General features: G+C 45.3%; 1 protein-coding gene across 3 annotated transcripts in view; it reads right to left on the bottom strand.

Moving 5' to 3' along the window:
• Nucleotides 1-4,800: 4,800 nt before the first annotated feature.
• The window catches only part of FAM149A (family with sequence similarity 149 member A), a 155,694-nt gene continuing 133,870 nt past the window's right edge, over nt 4,801-26,624 (bottom strand). For 2 of the 3 annotated variants that reach the window (XM_040418757.1, XM_040418759.1), the window contains exons 13-14: nt 21,250-21,328; nt 4,801-6,074 (exon numbers count right to left, since the gene is read on the bottom strand). In XM_040418757.1, coding sequence (XP_040274691.1) covers nt 6,001-6,074; nt 21,250-21,328 — 153 coding nt within the window. In that variant the 3' untranslated portion in view covers nt 4,801-6,000. The remainder of the gene's footprint in view (nt 6,075-21,249; nt 21,329-26,624) is intronic. The other variant, XM_040418758.1, reaches the window with a different exon arrangement.

The raw sequence follows: 26,624 nt of genomic DNA, 5'->3' as shown, positions 1-26,624 counted from the left end.
GCGTGGCTGGCAAGAAAGGGTATAAAAGAAGAAAATCTAATGACATGGCCTCCTTGTTCACCTGATCTGAACCCCATTGAGAACCTGTGGTCCATCATCAAATGTGAGATTTACAAGGAGGGAAAACAGTACACCTCTCTGAACAGTGTCTGGGAGGCTGTGGTTGCTGCTGCATGCAATGTTGATGGTGAACAGATCAAAACACTGACAGAATCCATGGATGGCAGGCTTTTGAGTGTCCTTGCAAAGAAAGGTGGCTATATTGGTTACTGATTTGTTTTTGTTTTGTTTTTGAATGTCAGAAATGTATATTTGTGAATGTTGAGATGTTATATTGGTTTCACTGGTAAAAATAAATAATTGAAATGGGTATATATTTGTTTTTTGTTAAGTTGCCTAATAATTATGCACAGTAATAGTCACCTGCACACACAGATATCCCCCTAAAATAGCTAAAACTAAAAACAAACTAAAAACTACTTCCAAAAATATTCAGCTTTGATATTAATGAGTTTTTTGGGTTCATTGAGAACATGGTTGTTGTTCAATAATAAAATGAATCCTCAAAAATACAACTTGCCTAATAATTCTGCACTCCCTGTATTATGTATTCAAAATATGGCCCCTGACCCACAAAATCACAAACTCTGTAACACACTATCCCTAAGTTCTGGATTGTTATTAGATACCTACAGTATTTAGTTCATTTTTACAAGAAGTGCTCAACTTACAGAGTACAGTGTTCAAGGTTTCTATTATATTAGAGACTATAATAAAATTCCATCTCTGAAGGCAAACATCTGGAGTCACAAAAGCAGTACGGAAGAATTGTTTCATGTTCAGTTTTATCACCATTTTCAACATACTGTACCTGCATGTCATCAGTAAATGGAAATGCCCACACACTGAAAAGCTCTACAGGCCTAGTTCAGTTCTCAGCTAAGGCTACTTTCACACCTGCGTTTGGTGCGGATCCGTCTGGTATCTGCACGGACGGATCTGCACCTATAATGCAAACGCTTGGATCCGTTCAGAACGGATCCGTTTGCATTACCATGGACAAAAAAAAAATAAATAAAAATTTTTTTTTTTTTGTTCATGATAATGCAAACGGATCCGTTCAGACTTTACATTGAAAGTCAATGGGGGACGGATCCGTTTGAAGATTGAGCCATATTGTGTCATCTTCAAACGGATCCGTCCCCATTGACTTACATTGTAAGTCTGGACGGATCCGTTTGCCTCCGCACGGCCAGGCGGACACCCGAACGCTGCAAGCTGCGTTTAGGTGTCCGCCTGCTGAGCGGAGCGGAGGACAAACGGTGCCAAACTGATGCATTCTGAGCGGATCCGCATCCACTCAGAATGCATTAGGGCTGGACGGATCCGTTCGGGGCCGCTTGTGAGAGCCTTCAAACGGAACTCACAAGCGGAGCCCCAAACGCTAGTGTGAAAGTAGCCTAAGGGTACGCTAAATTGTATCTATTGAAGGATAAAGGTCTAAACTTTACTCTAAAATTATTTATCCTATGAATTTAAGTTAGGCTAAGTTCATGCTTCAGTTATTTGGTCATTTATTTCCATCAGTTAGGGCACATGCACCCAATTGCTGGGTTTTGTGGTCCGCAAATTGCGGATCCTGGCCGTGTGCATTACGCATTTTGCGGAACAGAAGGGCTGGCCCCTAATAGAAAGGTTCTATCCTTGTCTATAATGCGAACAATAATAGGACATGTACTATTTTTTTGCGGAATGGCCATGCGGACATACGGACACGAAACGCACACTCCTTCCTGTTTTTTTAAGCCCCAATTCAAGTGAATGGTTCTGCATACAGGCCGCAAAAAAAACGTAATGGACGAGGGAAAATTTGTGCAGCCTTGCTGGCTATAGCTGGGATACTCATACTGCAAAAACTGCAGACATATCCAGTAGCCTTGGTTTCTTACAAAAGAAGGGAACTCACTTCTATATGATGGCAGTCAAAAGTCAGACACCACCTATCTTTCTATAAAATTCTTAAAGGGGATGTCCAAGATTTTGATATTGATAGCCCATTCTCAGGATAGACCATCAGTAACAGATTGGCAGGGTCTGACAACCTACATTCCCAACGATTTGCAGTTTTGTTCCGAAGTCATCACCAGAACTACACAGCTCTGTCCATTATGTAGTGGATGGAGCTGGTAACTGGAGCACTGTTCCCACTGACGTGAATTGGAGCAATACTCTGCAGTTACCAACTTCGTCCACTACTCTATAGACAGAGCTGTACATTTTCAGTCCCAACATCTGGCATTGGAGCCACCTCAAAACAGCTGGCTGGGGTGCAGGATGTCAGACCTCCACCGATCTGATATTGATGACTTCTCCTGAAGAAAGACCATCAATATCAAAATCCTGGACAACCCCTTTAATGTTGGATTGATCACAGCATTTCAATTAAAGGGGCTGATTACAGCAACTTATTCCCTAAGCCCAGGATAGAGGATAAGCGTTTGACTGTCCAACTGCTGTGCCCCCCCCCCCCCAATGATCTCAAGAACAGTGCCCCTGTTTGAATGCAGTACTGAAGAAAGAAGAAAAATCCAGAAACCAGCGTTTTCCACAAACGATGGCTTTTATTCAAGATCATACAGTAAAATCAGTCCAATAACAAAAACAATCCCTTCTTCAGATACCGATATATCATATCATATGTCCTATATGTCCTTTTCTGAAGGGTTTGTTTCCTCAAAACGTGTTATTAGACTGATTTTACAGCCTTTGTTCATGGAAAGCGCTGGTCCCTGGATTCTTCTTCTTTCTTCATTGCAGTCTACACGTCTGGCTATCCAACTGGTTTTCAGCCCTGGTGTTGGTCCTTGAATTCCAGCAGCACACCTACAGAAGGCTCTCATCTTCTTACACGTGTGTTTCATTGTTGTGGCTTACCTCAAGACACTTTTTTCATCCAGTGTCCCTCTCTGCTCCTTCCGCTTATTACAGGTGTTTAAATGGAGTAGTGGACACGCCTGAGCACTGTCACTTCATTCAACTCTATTAGGTCGCGAGAGATAGCCAAGTGCTTGTACTTCACCATCTCTAGCAGTCCCATGCAGGTGAATGAAGCGGTGGACATGCATGTGTGTCTGCTGCTCAGTTCAGAGGAACACAGGCCCCATTCTAGTACTTGATGGGCCCCCAGTGGTCAGACGCCCGCCTATCAGACACATCCAGGCTCGGACTGGCCCACAGGGGTACAGGGGAATCCCCCGGTGGGCCCCTGAGCAAGGTGGGCCCCTAGTCTCCCACCCCCTGCACAAGTGGCACATAAATCGAATGTGTTAGTACACTACATACATATATTCAATGTACAGCACCTCAACCAGCTTATGTTCATATAAAAAACTTGTTAGATTATTTATTATATTTGAATGTATCCGTACGGTGGGCCCCCAAAATAAATTTTACTGGTGGTCCCTAGATACCCCAGTCCGACACTGGACACATCCCTTATCCTATGGAAAGAGGATAAGTTCTTGTGATGGGACAACCCCTTTAAGTGTCTAAGATAACCTTTCCTAACCCTGAAAACTGGCATATTAGTTATATCTTAACATTTCCTAAATTATCTAACAATTAAATGGTTCCTGGACTCATTTGTGTCAGAAACACATTAGCAAGTGGGATTGCATGAGACAATTTCTACAATAATGTCACAATTGCGGTAAGTTTGGGTACATTACATCAGTGTGCTGATATAAAAATAGAATCTGATTATACACATTATAAATTAATGTCACACACATAACTGTATAGAACACTATAATACATTGCGTGTATGTTTGTGCTTTCTACAACATTTTAAAGTGCATTCCATGTAATATGCATTACTTTACATTATTATTCAGGGTCCATTCAAATACAAGCAAAAGATTTCCATTACCGTTTTTCATTACGTTTTTCATTACAGTTACCGACGATTTCATCATTACCTGTATTAGTGTTGAGTGAATTGAAGCCAAATGAATTGACTTTGATCCGAATGTCAGGAAAAATTAGATTCGCCATGAAGCCGTAATGCTTCGTGGTAATGGCAGTGAAAAAATAATAAAAAACATACTCAGCTCATTTATTGGCTTGCGGAGAGGCGTTGCGGCCATCTTGATTGAAAATACCGAGTGAAATCTAACGCGGGGTGACGTGTGACGTCATCGCAGATTTTGGCCGGTGTCTTCAATCAAGATGGCCGCGTCGGCTTCTCCACGAGCAAATGGATTAGATGAGTATGTTTGTTTCGTTTTTTTTTTACCGGATTAACCCCTGAAAGCCCAAAATTGTAGCATCATATGCCGGGAATAACTTTCTTCTTTTTTTTAAACATTGAGTTTTTACTGAAGTTTTTAGCAGGTTTACAGTCATAAGAGAAAATAACTTTCTATAACCTGAATATCCCTTTAAGGCCTCTTTCACACGACACGGTCCTTTTTTCACGGATCCGTTGTTCCATTTTTTGTTTCCGTTGTGTTTCCATTTCTGTTCCGTTTTTACGTATGCCATGTACAGTATACAGTAATTACCAAAAAATTGGGCTGGACATAACATTTTCAATAGATGGTTCCGCAAAAACGAAACGGACACGGAAGACATACAGATGTATTTCCGTATGGGTTCCGTTTTTTTTTTTTTTGCGGACCCATTGACTTGAATGGAGTCACGGAACGTGATTTGCAGGCAATAATAGGACATGTTCTATCTTTCAGCGGAACGGAAAAACGGAAATACGGAAACGGAATGTATACGGAGTACATTCGTTTTTTTTTGTGGAACCATTGAAATAAATGGTTCCGTATACGGACCGTATACTGAACGCAAAAAACGGCCCGAGAAAAAAAAAAAAGCGGCCGTGTGAAAGAGGCCTAACTTTGATGGTCAGTATCAGCCTGTTCAAATAGTAGGCCTGCAAAGTATATACCTACATTTGAAGGAATCTTTCCATAGCCAGAATTTCAGATCACATGTAATGTATGAAAGATAGGTCTGATCACTCTGGACATGTCTGATTTTGCACATGCTTGCATTCCACCAAGAAATAAGAGTTTTGGAGCACCTTTTCTTATAACTCTGTTGTGCCATTCCTTAGAGTTTATGAACAAATTAAGAACTGGATGTTACCCTTCTCCTTGTCAATGGGGTGTGCCGGACACTGGCAGCAATAAACCTCCAACTGGTAACACTCAGCTGTCAATTTATTCATAGGATTCTAGTAGGAATAACCGAGGAACGACTCAGCATAGGTTTAGGAGAAAAGATTCTCAGGAAAATAAAACAGACATGTCAGGAGTGGTGACAGGTCTTCTTTAAATAAATGATCGTTTCTCCAATATCTGAGAGGTCTTCAGGCCCAGTGCATCTGGCCATGTTGGACTACATCATTACAAACTGTAAACTGTGCAATTCTGTAGACATAAAAGCTGCTTGATGTAGTAAAGTCAGTCTCCATATAAAACATGTTCTCCATCCCAAGCAATAATGGTCATGCTTTAGGGAGCACTTTGCTATGCACCGTATGACCTCTAAAGCCCTAGAGGTCTCGCTGGACCCACTACCACATATGCAGGGACAGAAGACTATTGCCTGCTGTTATATTTCGTTTTATGTAGCAAATGGAGGTAATGAAGCTCCTCTCTCTATCGGTAGGGGCACTCAAGATACTCATCTGCTACTATATGATGTAAATTTGCGCGGAGGGTGACCACAAGCTGTAAAACAGGATAAGAAGAGACGTGCTCCATGATATTACCAATATTACAATTTTCGGACTCAGAAGCACTTAATATAGTTGCAAGGTGCAGACATGTATAAATTGTAGGAATTTTGCTGCAGCGTACTGCAGATTTGCCATGAAATTCATTCAATGCATTGCAAATGGTGAAATCCACTGTAAACATCTGCAAGAATGAGCACTGGCTTAAAAGGTACTAAACCACACTTCCTATTGCCCTTTATCGCTCCTTATTAAGACGGCACTGGGAATTTTCTCCGTGAATTCGGTGGATTTCTCTGAAAAGATTTTGGTTGATACTGTGAACCTTTATAGAAGAAAAAAAAAGTTATTAAAGCACCCAATGCAAACAAGTCAGTACTCAGTTCTTCACAATGTATACAGTATTTTAGATGTGTAGATCAATTAGTTGATTAAAGGGTTATTCCCATCTAGACATGTATGGGCTATGCACTGGATATGTCCAATAGGTGCGGGTCCCATCCCTGAAGAACTGGACCACAACGCAGGATGCAGTGAATGGAGAGAAGGATGTGCATGCATGCTTGTCTCCATTCCCCTCTATAGGCCTTCTGAAAATCGCTGCGCAAGCGCGCTTAGCTATTTTTGGAAGTCCCATAGCAGTGTACATGTGCAACCTGTGACATGATATGAGACCAAAGAACCTAACTCTGGTGCTTCGCTACTATCCAGAATATTTTTTGGAGGTTTGGAACGACTGCCATTATTACACCTGATGAGCTGAAATCACTGTATCACATGAACAGGCAGACTGGTGGATAGCCAGGAGCTTTCCTAATTTCCCAGATGCTTGTCAATCCTTTAATCCTTCAGGAGGTAGTCTACCATACATAATAGGATTCACACTGCAGCCTTTTAATTAAGGACCTGAAATGTGGCTAGTAGTTAAAGCGGTTGCCCCATCTCACCATTTCCATGGCCGAGATGGGACTATGCTCTGGCCAGGGGAGACAACCAAGCGACCCCCACTCCACTGTTTCCATATCTCCCATAGGAGAGTGCCAAGCCATTTCCATAACTCTGGCCACCATGACCGGCGCTTAGTCTCATCTGGTCATGGAAATGGCGAGATAGGACAATCCCTTTAATATGAGAAGCCAATACCGCACCAACCAATAGGTGGCATTAGACTCCATGCCACTTGCAGAAGCTAATAACATGGGTTATGTAGGTGAGGAACTACTGTAGACTGCTTCTCTGCCCTTTGTGATTGCTTTTCAAGGCTTCACCATAGTGTAAGGTCAGGGTTTCCCAAAAAGTCTCATACTTTTTTTTAGGGTCCCATATGTATGAAAAGTAGATCGGTAAGCACTGACAGAGTTATCTGGCAATTATATACAAACTATGCTTCGCTGTTTTACTTTTGGCCAATAGCAGATAAACCTTTTCTTTCCAACAGAGAAGCTGTATCCTGCAGGGACATATTCTACAGGTTGGACACAAATTTCTATACTGTGCTGCTACTGGATACATCATGTTATCCCAAAATGGAATTGTAACCCAACTCATTATAGAAAGATAGGTTCTACCCTGTCAATAAAGCAGAGCTCTTATCAAATCTGCATGAAGGACAAGGACAACAGTATAAAGTCCATGCTGATAATTAACAGTGCAAAATATCATTAACAGGAAAATACATCTCATGTAAATGTGCTGATTATATGTAACATATGGAGCTAAAACACAAGAGAAGCAGACAGTGTGCATTATCACCTGAATATGACATGTGAGGGCTGCTAGAATTATGACTAGAGATGGGTGAAGTTCTCTAAAATTTGATTCGTGACGAAGAGCATTTCTTTGTAAATTGTGGGTGCAATGACAGGAAATGACAGTCATTGAACCCTTTAGATGCTGCGTTCATTACTGATCTCGGCATCTGAGATCCATATTAAAGCATTTTAGTGTTTGCTAATAAAAATAAATAAAAAATTCAATCATATTTACCTCATCCATTTGAGCATGAAGAGGCCGCCGTGGCCATCTTGCTTGAAGATCCAGCGCGAAACGCACTGCACGTAATGACGTCATTGTGTTAGCTGGCGTGGTGACATCATACTTCCCACTAGATATCAGGGTGGATCTTCAAGCAAAATGGCCATGGCGGCCTCTTCGTTCTCAAATGGATGAGGAAAGTATGATTTTTTTTTAAATTTTGACTGCAATTTCAGGGAAAATCGATCTGTTACCACGAAGCATATGGAAATTCAGCTTTGCTGCGAATTGAATTTTTCCTGAAATTCGGATCGAAGTCCATTTTCTCAACACTAATTATTACCCATTAGAAAAATGCTTTGTACGGGCAGCCTGCTTGGTGATCTGCCCAACCTGCGGCCCTCCAGCTGTTGCAAAGCTACAACTCCCAGCATGCCTGGACAGACTATAGCTATCAGCCTACAGCAGGGCATGGTGGGAGTTGTAGTTTTACAACAGCTGGAGGGCCGCAGGTTGAGCACTATAAGATGTTGAAGACTCGTGAGTTGAAGGAAGGAGGGATGCTCATTATCTCTAATAATTTGTAGGAGTCGCCCCCCCAAACAGTGACTTGTAATCTCTCAGGCTTCCTAGGTTGTTTTTTTATTTTTTTATGCAGATATTATTGTGCGCTAATGACCAGTGATTTCCTGTGTAACTGAAACATTGCACCCAGAGCAGATCCATATCACCAGCAATTACGGCTCGGCTAAGGTCCATATCAGTAACAGCTGGCTCCTGGTTCAGGATTGTGTAACATGCACTTTACACTACAGTTAACAGTGAAGTATTGGACTTTACACCGGTACAATGTTACATTCTAAATGTGGATTTTTTTTCCAGAAAAATAAAAACAATTCTTTGGTGTTTGAGTTGTGCTTACAAAAAATGCTGCTTTTACATGCAGCAATCAAAGCTTTCCTTCCAGAAAATTGCCTGCTCATCAGTGGGGTTAAAGACATGTATTTACTTGCAACAATCTCCTCCACAGTATGAGGATGGGTGATGGCTACTGCTCCTCATACAACTGTAGGGTTTCTGGGCAAAAAGTGCTTTTTAGACAGTACGATCTGCTGCCTGGGAACAATGATTGTAGTGACCGCATGAGAGATTGTTTCAATAGTTCATCGGGTGATCTGCGGCACCTTCAGACGAGCCTATTATCAGAAACAAGCATTCATAGGAACGCTCGTCCCCGATAATCTGCCCAACAATCAGGCAGTGTAAACCTGACTTAAAGGGGTTCTGTCTAGGGATGAGCGAACCCGAATAATATGGTCATTCTCAATAACTTCACACAGACGCTACTGTGCATATCCAAGTCTAATTCTGTCCGTAAACGTATACCTGTCACCCAGCGCCTAAATAATAGGCCTCAAATTTATATTCAGCTAAATCTGTCATTACTGCTGTAGCTGCTCAAGTTATTTTGTGTCTGTCAAAGCACAGTTTTTGTTCTGGGTTGAAATACAATTCCCAACCTAGCAATTTTCTAAATTAGTGGTTTCTGCTGTATCAGGCCTACTTTAAATCTATCCCTAAAAGGGTATATTAGATTCAAGGTGCTGATAGGGTCATTCTCAATAACTTCACACAAACGCTACTGTGCATATCCAAGTCTAATTCTGTCCGTAAACGTATACCTGTCACCCAGCGCCTAAATAACAGGCCTCAAATTTATATTCAGCTAAATCTGTCATTACTGCTGTGCCTGTATTAGTGTAATACGGTACCTAAATAGATAGCCAGATAGTGTTAGGGGTCTGTAAAAAAAGGCCTGAATTTGAATTCAATACATTGGGCCAAATAATATTTTTCTTATTGTGGTGAACGGTAACAATGAGGAAAACATCTAGTAAGGGACGCGGACGTGGACATGGTCGTGGTGGTGTTAGTGGACCCTCTGGTGCTGGGAGAGGACGTGGCCGTTCTGCCACAGCCACACGTCCTAGTGTACCAACTACCTCAGGTCCCAGTAGCCGCCAGAATTTACAGGGATATTTGGTGGGGCCCAATGCCGTTCTAAGGATGGTAAGGCCTGAGCAGGTACAGGCATTAGTCAATTGGGTGGCCGAGAGTGGATCCAGCACGTTCACATTATCTCCCACCCAGTCTTCTGCAGAAAGCGCACAGATGGCGCATAAAAACCAAACCCATCAGTCTGTCACATCACCCCCATGCATATCAGGGAAACTGTCTGAGCCTCAAGTTATGCAGCAGTCTCTTATGCTGTTTGAAGACTCTGCTGGCAGGGTTTCCCAAGGGCATCCACCTAGCCCTTCCCCAGCGGTGGAAGACATAGAATGCACTAACGCACAACCACTTATGTTTCCTGATGATGAGGACATGGGAATACCACCTCAGCACGTCTCTGATGATGACGAAACACAGGTTACAACTGCTGCGTCTTTCTGCAGTGTGCAGACTGAACAGGAGGTCAGCGATGAAGACAATGCAGTGGACGATGAGGTCCTAGACCCCACATGGAATGAAGGTCGTGCCACTGACTTTCACAGTTCGGAGGAAGAGGCAGTGGTGAGACCGAGCCAACAGCGTAGCAAAAGACAAAGAGGGAGCAGAGGGCAAAAGCAGGACGCCCGCCGCCAAGAGACTCCGCCTGCTACTGACCGCCGCCATCCCAGACCGAGCACCCCAAAGGCAGCTTCAAGGAGTTCCCTGGCATGGCACTTCTTCAAACAATGTGCTGACGACAAGACCAGAGTGGTTTGCACGCTGTGCCATCAGAGCCTGAAGCGAGGCATTAACGTTCTGAACCTTAGCACAACCTGCATGACCAGGCACCTGCATGCAAAGCATGAACTGCAGTGGAGTAAACACCTTAAAAACAAGGAAGTCACTCAGGCTCCCCCTGCTACCTCTTCTGCTGCTGCCGCCTCGGCCTCTTCTGCTGCTGCCGCCTCGGCCTCTTCCTCCGCCTCTGGAGGAACATTGGCACCTGCCGCCCAGCAAACATGGGATGTACCACCAACACCACCACCTGCGTCACCAAGCATCTCAACCATGTCACACGGCAGCGTTCAGCTCTCCATCTCACAAACATTTGAAAGAAAGCGTAAATTCCCACCTAGCCACCCTCGATCCCTGGCCCTGAATGCCAGCATTTCTAAACTACTGGCCTATGAAATGCTGTCATTTAGGCTGGTGGACACAGACAGCTTCAAACAGCTCATGTCGCTTGCTGTCCCACAGTATGTTGTTCCCAGCCGGCACTACTTCTCCAAGAGAGCCATGCCTTCCCTGCACAACCAAGTATCCGATAAAATCAAGTGTGCACTGCGCAACGCCATCTGTGGCAAGGTCCACCTAACCACAGATACGTGGACCAGTAAGCACGGCCAGGGACGCTATATCTCCCTAACTGCACACTGGGTAAATGTAGTGGCGGCTGGGCCCCAGGCGGAGAGCTGTTTGGCGCACGTCCTTGCGCCGCCAAGGATCGCAGGGCAACATTCTTTGCCTCCTGTCTCCTCCTCCTCCTACTCAGCTTCCTCCTCCTCTTCTTCCACCTGCTCATCCAGTCAGCCACACACCTTCACCACCAACTTCAGCACAGCCCGGGGTAAATGTCAGCAGGCCATTCTGAAACTCATATGTTTGGGGGACAGGCCCCACACCGCACAGGAGTTGTGGCGGGGTATAGAACAACAGACCGACGAGTGGTTGCTGCCGGTGAGCCTCAAGCCCAGCCTGGTGGTGTGCGATAATGGGCGAAATCTCGTTGCAGCTCTGGGACTAGCCGGTTTGACGCACATCCCTTGCCTGGCGCATGTGCTGAATTTGGTGGTGCAGAAGTTCATTCGCAACTACCCCGACATGTCAGAGCTGCTGCATAAAGTGCGGGCCGTCTGTTCGCGCTTCCGGCGTTCACACCCTGCCGCTGCTCGCCTGTCTGCGCTACAGTGTAACTTCGGCCTTCCCGCTCACCGCCTCATATGCGATGTGCCCACCAGGTGGAACTCCACCTTGCACATGCTGGACAGACTGTGCGAGCAGCAGCAGGCCATAGTGGAGTTTCAGCTGCAGCACGCACGGGTCAGTCACACTGCGGAACAGCACCACTTCATCACCAATGACTGGGCCTCCATGCGAGACCTGTGTGCCCTGTTTCGAGTACTCCACCAACATGGCCAGTGGCGATGACGCCGTTATCAGCGTTACAATACCACTTCTATGTCTCCTTGAAAAAACACTTAGGGCGATGATGGAGGAGGAGGTGGCCCAGGAGGAGGAAGAGGGGTAATTTTTAGCACTTTCAGGCCAGTCTCTTCGAAGTGACTCAGAGGGAGGTTTTTTGCAACAGCAGAGGCCAGGTACAAATGTGGCCAGACAGGGCCCACTACTGGAGGACGAGGAGGACAAGGATGAGGAGGAGGATGAGGATGAAGCATGTTCACAGCGGGGTGGCACCCAACGCAGCTCGGGCCCATCACTGGTGCGTGGCTGGGGGGAAACGCAGGACGATGACGATACGCCTCCCACAGAGGACAGCTTGTCCTTTCCTCTGGGCAGCCTGGCACACATGAGCGACTACATGCTGTAGTGCCTGCGCAACGACAGCAGAGTTGCCCACATTTTAACGTGTGCGGACTACTGGGTTGCCACCCTGCTGGATCCACGGTACAAAGACAATGTGCCCACCTTACTTCCTGCACTGGAGCGTGATAGGAAGATGCGCGAGTACAAGCGCACGTTGGTAGACGCGCTACTGAGAGCATTCCTAAATGTCACAGGGGAACAAGTGGAAGCCCAAGGCGAAAGCAGAGGAGGATCAAGAGGTCGCCAACGCAGCTGTGTCACGGCCAGCTCCTCTGAGGGCAGGGTTAGCATGGCAGAGATGTGGAAAAGTTTTGTCACCACGCCACAGCTAACTGCACCAACACCTGATACGGAACGTGTTAGCAGGAGGCAACATTTCACTAAAATGGTGGAACAGTACCTGTGCACACCCCTCCACGTACTGACTGATGGTTCGGCCCCATTCAACTTCTGGGTCTCCAAATTGTCCACGTGGCCAGAGCTAGCCTTTTATGCCTTGGAGGTGCTGGCCTGCCCGGCGGCCAGCGTTTTGTCTGAACGTGTATTCAGCACGGCAGGGGGCGTCATTACAGACAAACGCAGCCGCCTGTCTACAGCCAATGTGGACAAGCTGACGTTCATAAAAATGAACCAGGCATGGATCCCACAGGACCTGTCCATCCCTTGTGCAGATTAGACATTAACTACCTCCCCTTAACCATATATTATTGTACTCCAGGGCACTTCCTCATTCAATCCTATTTTTATTTTCATTTTACCATTATATTGAGGGGCAACCCAAAGTTGAATGAACCTCTCCTCTGTCTGGGTGCCGGGGCCTAAAAATATCTGACAGTGGCCTGTTCCAGTGGTGGGTGACATGAAGACTGATTCTCTGCTGACATGAAGCCAGATTCTCTGCTATGGGACCTCTCTCCTCTGCCTGGGTTCCTGGGCCTAAATATCTGACAATGGACTGTTCCAGTGGTGGGTGACGTGAAGCCTGATTCTCTGCTATGGGACCTCTCTCCTCTGCCTGGGTGCCTGGGCCTAAATATCTGACAATGGACTGTTCCAGTGGTGGGTGACGTGAAGCCTGATTCTCTGCTATGACATGAAGACTGATTCTCTGCTGACATGAAGCCAGATTCTCTGCTATGGGACCTCTCTCCTCTGCCTGGGTGCCTGGGCCTAAATATCTGACAATGGACTGTTACAGTGGTGGGTGACGTGAAGCATGATTCTCTGCTATGACATGAAGACTGATTCTCTGCTGACATGAAGCCAGATTCTATGTTATGGGACCTCTCTCCTCTGTCTGGGTGCCGGGGCCTAAAAATATCTGACAGTGGCCTGTTCCAGTGGTGGGTGACATGAAGCCTGATTCTCTGCTATGACATGAAGACTGATTCTCTGCTGAGTCGCTGACATGAAGCCAGATTCTATGTTATGGGACCTCTCTCCTCTGTCTGGGTGCCGGGGCCTAAATTATATGACAATGGACTGTTCCAATGTTGGGTGACGTGAAGCCTGATTCTCTGCTATGACATGAAGACTGATTCTCTGCTGACATGAAGCCTGAATCTCTGCTATGGGACCTCTCTCCTCTGCCTGGGTGCCGGGGCCTAAATATCTGACAATGGACTGTTCCAGTGGTGGGTGACATGAAGCCTGATTCTCTGCTATGACATGAAGACTGATTCTCTGCTGACATGAAGCCAGATTCTATGTTATGGTACCTCTCTCCTCTGTCTGGGTGCCGGGGCCTAAATGATATGACAATGGACTGTTCCAATGTTGGGTGACGTGAAGCCTGATTCTCTGCTATGACATGAAGACTGATTCTCTGCTGAGTCGCTGACATGAAGCCTGAATCTCTGTTATGGGACCGCTCTCCTCTGTCTGGGTGCCAGGGCCTAAATTATATGACAATGGACTGTTCCAATGTTGGGTGACGTGAATTATGATTCTCTGCTATGACATGAAGACTGATTCTCTGCTGACATGAAGCCAGATTCTATGTTATGGAACCTCTCTCCTCTGTCTGGGTGCCGGGGCCTAAATTATATGACAATGGACTGTTCCAGTTTTGGGTGACGTGAAGCCTGATTCTCTGCTATGACATGAAGACTGATTCTCTGCTGACATGAAGCCTGATTCTCTGCTATGGGACCTCTCTCCAATTGATATTGGTTAATTTTTATTTATTTAATTTTTATTCATTTCCCTATCCACATTTGTTTGCAGGGGATTTACCTACATGTTGCTGCCTTTTGCAGCCCTCTAGCCCTTTCCTGGGCTGTTTTACAGCCTTTTTAGTGCCGAAAAGTTTGGGTCCCCATTGACTTCAATGGGGTTCGGGTTCGGGACGAAGTTCGGGTCGGGTTCGGATCCCGAACCCGAACATTTCCGGGAAGTTCGGCCGAACTTCTCGAACCCGAACATCCAGGTGTTCGCTCAACTCTAGTTCTGTCACTTCAGCAAGTGGCATTTATCATGTAGAGAAAGTTTAATGCAAACCATTTATTAATGTATTGTGATTGTCCATATTTCTTCCTTTGCTGGATGGATTCATTTTTCCATCACATTATACACTGCTCGTTTCCATGGTTATGACCACCCTGCAATTCATTGGCGGTGGCTGTGCTTGCACACTATAGGAAAAAGCACCACCATTTCTGGTGGCAGGGGGGACAGTGGGAGCTCACGTAGGCTGGTGCTTTTTCCTATAGTGTGCAAGCACAGCCACCGCCAATGAATTGCAGGGTGGTCATAACCATGGAAACGAGCAGTGTATAATGTGATGGAAAAATAAATCAAGCCAGCAAAGGAAGCAATATGGACAATAACCATACATTAGTAAGTGCCTTGTAGTAACTTTATCTACATGATAAATGCCATTTGCTAAAGTAAGACAACCCCTTTAAGGGTTGTATGACACGTGGCCTATTGTTTCCAGTGTTTTGTTACAAGCAGATGTTAATGCAGAACTGGATGCAGATTTACTACAGATTTACTGCAGATTTTACTCTATGCAACGCAAAGGATGAAATCTGAAATCCAAGTAAGTGGCAGCAAAAAGGCTTCATGGGTCAATCCACTCTGGTTTAAAATGAAATGACTGGTTGTAATAAATTCCTATTCTTCCCATTATGGTCATCCATAGAATCCTCTTTTGTCTTTAGTGCTTAAAGAGACCTATTGTTTGAATCACATTTTATGCTAAACATTTTTTAATATATCTATATTTTTTTAATATCTCTATATTTATCTACATGAATAAAAACTTACATAATCCCAATTTTCACACTGGCCACTAGGCCTAAAACATGTTAAGACTTCCTGTCTTTTGAGAAAAGCTATATGGGCCATAGACACAATGAACAGATGGGGACCCCATTGACTTCTATGAGAGAGTTTTCTAGGCATGCTCTGTGACCTGTGCAGAGGTCAGGAGAGAGCTGATAAGCTGTAATATCACCTATTGTGAGCGGTGGATCCTGTCTTATTTATACAGAGATATTAGGCTCCTTTCACATCACCGTTTCTCCTTTCCATTCTCCCGCTCCGTTGAGGAGCAGGAGAACGGAAAGGACGGATTCTGCAGATAACTGAGACCTAACTGAGCGTAATGGAGCCTAAAGATTGATGTTCCAGAATTTTATGGGGAATGCAAGTAGTTACTAAAACAGACATGTCAGGACAGGAACTTTTTAGAGAAGTTTTCTGAGATAATTAAAAATCTGCCCAGAGTGGTGCTGGATGAAAGGGGTGAGCATTTTTATTTTAACCAATTGCAGGGCTTGTCCAAGATTTTTTATTATGTTAGACATTCCCCTTTAAAGGGAATGTATCATCAGGAAATGACCAAGTAAGACTGTGTGGCGAAACCAACCTCGCCACTGGGTTTTGGAGGGGCCTGGCTACCAGCCTCTTGCCCCAGGATTATGGGCCCTCTCATCAGCCAGGCTTCCTTTGTTCACAAAGGACTTGTACTAACTTGAACCCCTGGTCTAATTCGTGCCATTTTGGGATGTTAAAGGACTATGTGTATTGAAAAGGGTGGGACATTGTATACGCTGAGTAGTGAGGTCTGTTCCATTGTCTCTCTGTGTGTATTGGCGATGTCCTTTGTCCTGAGAGATAATTAAATTACGTCTCGGTTGTCTCCAGGACAGAAGACATTGTGTATTCTCCTGCCTGTGATGATTGCATCAACCCAGAGTGAGGTAATTGGATCACGGGCAGAGGGGAGGATTTTGTGTGGGAGTGTCTGAGTGTATTGTACGTGGTTATTGGCTGTTTTTACAAAACCCTTTGGGTGGTAACCTTGTTGGAAAATGTGTATAAATCAATGCTTGTGTGTTTTAAATAAAGAGTTCCTGTTTTACCCTTCATCATGTTGAGGCTGGTGTTTGGGTAACTGATCGACACTGGGGATTGCTATACGCTGAAGATTTGCTATACTCCCCTGGCTATAACTACTAGCTCTTGTAAGAGCTGTTCCTGCTCTCGGGATTTGAGAGAGGTTCACCCACTGGAGCCTGGAGCCTTGTCGTAGGTCCAGGGTGGGTAGGAGACGGTGAGACCTCAACCAAGCTTCGGCGGTTCGTGGGGTCTGCAGCACTTACGGTGTCAAGTGGAGTGCTTGGAGTCCTCGGGAAGCACTAGGAGCATCATTCGACGGAGGTACCCGGTCGGGGTGCCAGGAGATCCGTTACATTGGTGGCAAGCAGTGGGATGGCGTCCTAGTGAGAGGAGAAGCAGCTCGGAGACACCGTTCGTGGATTTACAAAATTGAGGGCAACGCTAGTATCCGTACAGCGCCCCTGGCTACAGCAGGATGGAATCGGCTAGTCTGCAAACAGCGTTCCACTACGAGGAGGAGGATGACCCGGACTGGAGGGATGCAGTCCGGAAAGGCGTCTGGCACGATGCCCTGGAAGATGTACAGCGTCGGCGGGGTGAGTGTCTCCCCAGTGAGGAGCAGCAGTTGCGGATGCGAGCGGCCCTGCGAATGCCCCTTCTGGGAGAGAAGCCCCTGGGTGAGTGGGTGACAGAACTGGAGAGCCTGGTATGGAAGGAGCGTTGGCTAGACAACGCCTACCAGGCACTCTGGTGGTATGTGATTCGGCACTCCCCCTGGATGGCTGAGCACGACAGACCCGAGGGTGGGGATTATGATGGCCCTGGCCTGTTTGAGGCCTTCGCAGAACCGAAGTTCGGAGATGCTGTAGAGTCCCAGTTCTGGGATATCTATGACTACAGGGAGGCTATGCATGACTGGGCTACAGCGAGAGGTGAGACAAGATCTGGCATCTCTAGTGTCAAAGGAGTGGGAGCTGGAGCAGGATTACCAATACCTCTTCAGCTCAATTCGGTCCCAATATACACTGCCAGAGAGCTGGGTGGCAGTCCCAGACCTACAACCCTACAGCTGGGAAGACCCGACTGAAGTATCCCCTGCTTCAGTACGAGCTACAGAGGTAGGGGACCTCATAGACTGGTCCTGGGGGGAACCCATATGGCAGGTGGAGATGGGACCGAGATCTCTCCACCGGCCCTACAGGGATGCTGGGCAGTCGGCCCAGATCCCCAACGGCAGCCGGAGTTTCAGGGAGTAGGGACAGTTGGTCCTGATCCCCAGCGGCAGTGTACTTTGAAGGGAGAGGAGACAACCGGTCCTTCTCCCCAACCACAGGGGGACAGCACCCCTAACTCCAATGATGCAGATGGAACCGCAGTCTCTGCACCAGGCCTACCGGGATGCTGGACGGCCGATACAGAGTCCCCACCAACCCTGCAGGAATGCCAGGAGGAGGAGATAAGCGATCCCTCCTCTCCCCAGCTGATCCACAACAAGGTCCTGGGGGTAGAATTCCCTGACCCCATCCCAGCGGAAGAGCTGGCATTTGTGCAGAGCGCAGTTGGCCTCTGCCCTCCTCTATCCTCTTCTCCAGAGGCTGACTGCACACCGGCTTCCCCAGCGGAAGAGCTGGCATCGAGGCAGAACACAGTTGGCCTCTGCCCTCCCCTATCCTCTTCTCCAGAGCCAGACTTCCCACAGGCTACCCCAGTGGAAGAGCTGGCATCTGGGCAGAGCGCAGTCGGCCTCTGCCCACACAGTACCTACAGCTCCAAGCTAGAGAACAACAAGGAAGCAAGGAGTAGCAGATGCCCCCTCAACAGCTGGGGACATACAGAACAGAGCCAGGCCCCAAAATTCAACAGGTCCAGTATTGGGTTGTGGGTGGACTGCCAGACTAACTCAGATACTGACCGGCGTGAGGTCAGGTATCAGGTTAGTCTTCCCTGGGAGGGGGAGATGTGTGGTGAAACCAACCTCGCCACTGGGTTTTGGAGGGGCCTGGCTACCAGCCTCTTGCCCCAGGATTATGGGCCCTCTCATCAGCCAGGCTTCCTTTGTTCACAAAGGACTTGTACTAACTTGAAACCCTGGTCTAATTCGTGCCATTTTGGGATGTTAAAGGACTATGTGTATTGAAAAGGGTGGGACATTGTATACGCTGAGTAGTGAGGTCTGTTCCATTGTCTCTCTGTGTGTATTGGCGATGTCCTTTGTCCTGAGAGATAATTGAATTACGTCTCTGTTGTCTCCAGGACAGAAGACATTGTGTATTCTCCTGCCTGTGATGATTGCATCAACCCAGAGTGAGGTAATTGGATCACGGGCAGAGGGGAGGATTTTGTGTGGGAGAGTCTGAGTGTATTGTACGTGGTTATTGGCTGTTTTTACAAAACCCTGTGGGTGGTAACCTTGTTGGAAAATGTGTATAAATCAATGCTTGTGTGTTCAAATAAAGAGTTCCTGTTTTACCCTTCATCATGTTGAGGCTGGTGTTTGGGTAACTTATCGACACTGGGGATTGCTATACGCTGAAGATTTGCTATACTCCCCTGGCAATAACTACTAGCTCTTGTAAGAGCTGTTCCTGCTCTCGGGATTTGGGAGAGGTTCACCCACTACAGCCTTGTCGTAGGTCCAGGGTGGGTAGGAGATGGTGAGACCTCAACCAAGCTTCGGCGGTTCGTGGGGTCTGCAGCGCCTACGGTGTCAAGTGGAGTGCTTGGAGTCCTCGGGAAGCACTAGGAGCATCATTCGACGGAGGTACCCGGTCGGGGTGCCAGGAGATCCGTTACAGACTGCATGCAGGACTTTTGTCTCCGCTCATAAATCATATTCTGAGCGGACACCCAACGGACCCCATTATAGTCTATGGGGTCGTTAGGCTCTGTTACACTCAGTTAGGTCTCAGTTATCTGCAGAATCCGTCCTTTCCGTTCTCCTGCTCCTCAACGGAGCTTGAGAACGCAAAGGAGAAACGATGATGTGAAAGGAGCCTTACTTGGTCATTTCCTGATGATACATTCCCTTTAAAGGGGAATGTCTTACATAATTAAAAATCTTGGACAAGCCCTGCAATTGGTTAAAATAAAAATGCTCACCCCTTTCATCCAGCACCACTCTGGGCAGATTTTTAATTATCTCAGAAAACGTCTCTAAAAAGTTCCAGTCCTGACATGTCTGTTTTAGTAACTACTTGCATTCCCCATAAAATTCTGGAACATCAATTCGTTTTGAACCATTTCTCTATTATTCCCAGATCCGAGCAGGGGTTCCCGAATTCCATGGAAGTCACATATGGCATCCTCTATGTGATGCCTTGGATAGCTTCCTCTGGACCCACAGGCTGTGGGTCCAGTGGAAGCTATCCAAGGCATCACAAGGAACTGCAGTTTGGCATTACATTTGTCGTAGTTGCTCATTGTAGATGTAGCAGAGCTGAGTTTGTCACTTGCCTAAGAATGAGGGGGGGGCAGTTTGTCACTTGCCTAAGACTGAGGGGGGGCAGTTTGTCACTTGCCTAAGACTGAGGGGGGGGGGGGCAGTTTGTCACTTGCCTAAGACTGAGGGGGGGGGGGGCAGTTTGTCACTTGCCTAAGACTGAGGGGGGGGGGGGCAGTTTGTCACTTGCCTAAGACTGAGGGGGGGGGGAGTTTGTCACTTGCCTAAGACTGAGGGGGGGGCAGTTTGTCACTTGCCTAAGACTGAGGGGGGGGGGGAGTTTGTCACTTGCCTAAGACTGAGGGGGGGGCAGTTTGTCACTTGCCTAAGACTGAGGGGGGGGGGGCAGTTTGTCACTTGCCTAAGGGGGGGCCTCCCACTGTGCACATTAATTCTGGCTTATCAATCGCTGCTGGCCTGTTGCAGCCACATCTGATGAGACTGAGATTTCCTAAGTGGGTATTGACTGGTCTGGGCTTATCACGATCTCACCGGCGCTCTGGGTCAGCCACCAGGCGGGTCAGGGGACTCACTCAAGCCAGGGACAGTCACTTACTGGACCGGACCAGGACCCCGGTCGGACGGTCCATTAGTTTATCACGCCGCCGGCGCCACGCTCACCTCAGTATATCAACACAGTCAGTCAGTGTCTCACAGTTGCAGGATAGGAGAGAGGAGTCACTCGTAAGTTCGCAGCACCTCTGCACACAGCTTCCTCTTCCTGAACTGAAGCAGCTCCCCCTCCTCACTTCGCCTGCCCTACACAGTCAGGGCTCGCCTCTGCCTCCGCTCCGCCCCCTCTGAATCTGATTTCAGTTATCAGCTGCGGGCCGCGTTCTCCTGGCTTGAGGGGGCCCCGTGGGCCCCCCTGACTTAGGGGCCCGGTCGCAATTGCGACCGCTGCGACCCCTATAGCTACGCCAGTGCTGCTAGCAATTTATTCATATCTTCTAGAAGGATTAAAAGAGGAATAGCATAATTTAGAATTTTGTGAAACAATGTTCTAGAATTATTATTACATTGGGATGCTAATTCTTAAGAGGTGACAGTCTCCTTTAAAAAAAAAAGGTTAAAATCAGTTGTGGTCCCCTTTATAATCAAAAGAAGTAAAACATTAATCTGGAGATATGAGATGGTTTCTTACTTGTCAGGAAAGAATGTCCGGTCCATGTGTGATTAGCAAAATCCAATGGAGTAAAAGATCTTCTGTGAGATGTCTCTGACTGATATAAAAATAACGGTTATGTAATATCTACTGTAAATACAGACTTATTGGTAATAATCAATGGATAATATTGCTATTTTAACTCACTGCATGTACAGCATGGTTCATAACTTACAAACAATATAAACATATCAGAAAAGACATGGATGATCTAAAAACTAGGATACAGTACAGATACAGTAAAAGCAGGACAGCTTTATGCAGTCACGTAACAATACAGAGGACCTGTTGTATTTTCCACCCCATAAGACGCACTTTTTTTCCTCCAAAGTGGGGGAAAATGTCACTGCAGCTTATGGTGCAAATACTAATGAGCGCTTCCTTTATGAAGCGCTCATTAGTACCAGAGGACTGGGAAGCGGTGAATGCAGCACTCCCCGGGCTCTGCACTCACCGCTTCCTGGTCCTCTGCCGTCAGCTGTGCTGTGGAAGAAGATAAAGCACTGGAGGTGAGGAGCGGTGGCGTCTGGAGCAGAAGAGGTAAGGGGATTTTTTTATTTTCTGTGATCTATGGCATGGGGGACTGATCTGATACTGTGGGAAGATCTGAGGATGGGGCTGATTTAAGGCTGGGAGGCTGATCTGAGTCAGGGTGCTGATCTGAGGCTGGTGGCTGATCTGAGGCTGGGGGCTGATCTATGGCATGGGGGCTGATCTATGGCATGGGGGCTGATCTATGGCATGGGGGCTGATCTATGGCATGGGGGCTGATCTGAGGCTGGGGGCTGATCTATGGCATGGGGGATGATCTGAGGTATGGGGGGCTGATCTGAAGCATGGGGGGCTAATCTGAGGTCTAAATGGGACGACTTATTTATATTAGGGCTCTTATCTGAGGTCTCATTGGGGGTCAGTTACATTGGAATCTGAGCTGAGAGCTGACTGTGGGTATGATCTGAGGTCTTATTGAGAGTCTTATTAACATTGGGGGTCTGATCTGAGATCTGATTGAGGGTCTTATTAACATTGGGGGTCTGATTGGGACTGTGAGCTGAGGTCTAATGAAAAATATTTATTTCTTATTGTCCGCCTCTAAAACCTAGGTGCGTCTTATGGGCGAAAAATACGGTACTTTTATTCCCCCATGAAATGACAATTCTGCAACAACTTATCTCATAGCTCTGTATTATGTCATTCACCTATTATTCTTCCTGACTATTTATGAATAAACTGACAACCAGTTGTTACCATTCTCACTGTCAAAGTAGCGTGTCCCAACTCTGGCACTGTCATCACTGATTGGACAGTGTCAGAGTATGTAGCTACATAATTGGAGAATACATCAAATAATTTTGAGGTTACATTGCCCTGCCTGTCGTGCACTGCGAGTATAGTCCAGGATGGGCAATGTAACCTCGAAATTATTTGATTAGGGATGCTGAAGTGGCGATTGCTGTGACAATGGCTCGCAGCTTTAATGATAGCAAAGCTGACTAAAATAGCTAGTGTCAATACATCACTGCTTGTCAGGCAACTGCTTGACAGGCAATGACTGGGACAAGGGTCATAGCTGACAGGCATAGCTGAAAAAAAATAGTTGCTGCTAAACTCATCATATAAAAAGTCTACTTTCACATCTGCCTTTTTGCTGGATCCATCAGGGGTCCAGCAAAAACGCATCTGGTCAATAATACAACCGTCTGCATCCGTTCAGAACGGATCTGGTTGTATTATCTCCCAAATGAACAAGACGGATACAGCATTAAATCCACTGTAAGTCAATGGGCGCCGAATCCGGGTTTTTTTCGTGTCCGAAAGAACGGATCCGGCATCATTGACTTACATTGTGTTTCATGCCGGATCCATCTTGATCAGAATCCCATGACGCACACAAAAACGCTGCTTGCAGAGGTTTTGTCTCCGTTATGGGAACGCAACAAAACGGAACAGAATGCATTCTGGTGCATTCCATTCCATACAGTTCAGTTTTGTCCCCATTGACAATGAATGGGACAAAACGGAACCATTTTCCTCCCGTTTTGAGATCCTATGACGGATCTCAATACCGATAAGGAAAACGCAAATGTGAAAGTACACTTAGCAACAATAGCTTACAGTGATCACTTCTAGGATACTTCATAAGCAGTTGAATGCAATAACTATATTGGATGACTGACAGAGGACATTATTATTAGTGTTGGGTGAGCATTGTGGAGGTTCGGCCAAACACCACGTGTGCTCGAGTGCGATGCTCTAGTCAGTGTATTTAAATTTAATTTAGCATCTATTTCTGAAAAGTTCCTGCTGGCATTTGAACTCCCAACTCCTTGTACATTAGAGGCAAGAACCTTATCCACTCAGCTATAAAGACTGAATGCTAAACTGTCAGAAAAACCTCACAGTGATTATTCCTATTGAGTAGAAGACTTATTTTCTATTACTGTGCAAGTTAACACTGTAGTGTAGTGGTAACTTCCTTGCCTCTAATGTACAAGATTGGGAGTTCAAATCCCAGCAGAAATGTTATATATATATAGTTTTTAGCCATAATATATTTACAAATATTATTATAAATTTAGAATATATGTAAATAATATGATAGCTAAAAACATCAGTAGTAGTTTCCCACATATTATGCATTCATATACAGTACAGACCAAAAGTTTGGACACACCTTCTCATTCAAAGAGTTTTCTTTATTTTCATGACTATGAAAATTGTAGATTCACACTGAAGGCATCAAAACTATGAATTAACACATGTGGAATTATATACATAACAAACAAGTGTGAAACAATTGAAAATATGTCATATTCTAGGTTCTTCAAAGTAGCCACCTCTTGCTTTGATTACTGCTTTGCACACTCTTGGCATTCTCTTGATGAGCTTCAAGAGGTAGTCCCCTGAAATGGTTTTCACTTTACAGGTGTGCCCTGTCAGGTTTAATAAGTGGGATTTCTTGCCTTATAAATGAGGTTGGGACCATCAGTGGCGTTGAGGAGAAGTCAGGTGGATACACAGCTGATAGTCCTACTGAATAGACTGTTAGAATTGGTATTATGGCAAGAAAAAAGCAGCTAAGTAAAGAAAAACGAGTGGCCATCATTACTTTAAGAAATGAAGGTCAGTCAGTCAGCCGAAAAATTGGGAAAACTTTGAAAGTAAGGGCTATTTGACCATGAAGGAGAGTGATGGGGTGCTGGGCCAGATGACCTGGCCTCCTCAGTCACCGGACCTGAACCCAATCGAGATGGTTTGGGGTGAGCTGGACCGCAGAGTGAAGGCAAAAGGGCCAACAAGTGCTTAGCATCTCTGGGAACTCCTTTAAGACTGTTGGAAGACCATTTCAGGGGACTACCTCTTGAAGCTCATCAAGAGATTGCCAAGAGTGGGCAAAGCAGTAATCAAAGCAAAAGGTGGCTACTTTGAAGAACCTAGAATATGACATATTTTCAGTTGTTTCACACTTGTTTGTTATGTATATAATTCCACATGTGTTGATTCATAGTTTTGATGCCTTCATAGTCATGAAAATAAAGAAAACTCTTTGAATGAGAAGGTGTGTCCAAACTTTTGGACTGTACTGTATATCAGAAGTATGATTTTATATATATATATATATATATATATATATATTTAGTATTTTTTTTTATTTTTATTAATGACACATTTATTTCGTGCCATACATTTTTTAATTACTAAAATAATATACATAAATTAAATCTTCAATTTCTGAACTTCCAACCTTATACATTAGAGGCAAGTATGTTAACCACTACACTATAGAACCACATGTTAACCTGCACAAAAAATATAAAATAAGTCTTCTGCTGAATAGGAATACTCACTATATCAGAAACTACTATGACGTTATTCTGACACAGTTTAGAATTCAGCTTTATAGCTGAGTTGATAAGGTCCTTGTCTCTAAAGTACAAGGTTGGGAGTTCAAATCTAGGCAGAAACATTTCAGAAATAGATATTAAATTTCTATATTTATTTTTTTTTTTTTAGTAATTGTAAAAAATGTATGACACAAAATATATGTGTAATTACTATAAAATAAAATAAAAATTATATATATATATATATATATATATATATACACATACAGTTGCAAGAAAAAGTATGTGAACCCTTTGGAATTATATGGATTTCTGCACAAATTGGTCATAAAATGTGATCTGATCTTCATCTAAGTCACAACAATAGACAATCACAGTCTGCTTAAACTAAAAACACAAAGAATTAAATTTTACCATGTTTTTATTGAACACACCATGTAAACAGTCACAGTGCAGGTGGAAAAAGTATGTGAACCCTTGGATTTAATAACTGGCTGAACCTCCTTTGGCAGCAATAACTTCAACCAAACGTTTCCTGTAGTTGCAGATCAGACGTGCACAATCGTCAGGAGTAATTATTGACCATTCCTCTTCATAGAACTGTTTCAGTTCAGCAATATTCTTGGGATGTCTGGTGTGAATCGCTTTCTCGAGGTCATGCCACAGCATCTCAATCGGGTTGAGGTCAGGACTCTGACTGGGCCACTCCAGAAGGCGTATTTTCTTCTGTTTCAGCCATTCTGTTGTTGATTTACTTCTATGCTTTGGGTTGTTGTCCTGTTGCAACACACATCTTCTGTTGAGCTTCAGTTGGTGGAAAGATGGCCTTAAGTTCTCCTGCAAAATGTCGTGATAAACTTGGGAATTCATTTTTCCTTCGACGATAGCAGTCCGTCCAGGCCCTGACGCAGCAAAGCAGCCCCAAACCATGATGCCCCCACCACCATACTTCACAGTTGGGATGAGGTTTTGATGTTGGTGTGCTGTGCCTCTTTTTCTCCACACATAGTGTTGTGTGTTTCTTCCAAACAACTCAACTTTGGTTTCATCTGTCCACAGAATATTTTGCCAGTACTGCTGTGGAACATCCAGGTGCTCTTGTGCAAACTGTAAACGTGCAGCAATGTTTTTTTTTGGTCAGCAGTGACTTCCTCTGTGGTATCCTCTCATGAAATCCATTCTTGTTTAGTGTTTTACGTATCGTAGATTCGCTAACAGGGATGTTGGCATATGCCAGAGACTTTTGTAAGTCTTTAGCTGACACTCTAGGATTCTTCTTCACCTCATTGAGCAGTCTGCGCTGTGCTCTTGCTGTCATCTTTACAGGACGGCCACTCCTAGGGAGAGTAGCAGTAGTGCTGAACTTTCTCCATTTATAGACAATTTGTCTTACCATGGACTGATGAACAGCAAGGCTTTTTGAGGTACTTTTATAACCCTTTCCAGCTTTATGCAAGTCAACAATTCTTAATCGTAGGTCTTCTGAGAGCTCTTTTGTGCAAGGCATCA

The sequence above is a fragment of the Bufo bufo genome, chromosome 2 (genome assembly GCF_905171765.1).
Source record: "Bufo bufo chromosome 2, aBufBuf1.1, whole genome shotgun sequence".
NCBI lineage: Eukaryota > Metazoa > Chordata > Amphibia > Anura > Bufonidae > Bufo > Bufo bufo.
The sequence above is the reverse complement of the archived record's forward strand: the minus strand, read 5'-3'. Positions and strand labels throughout refer to the sequence as shown.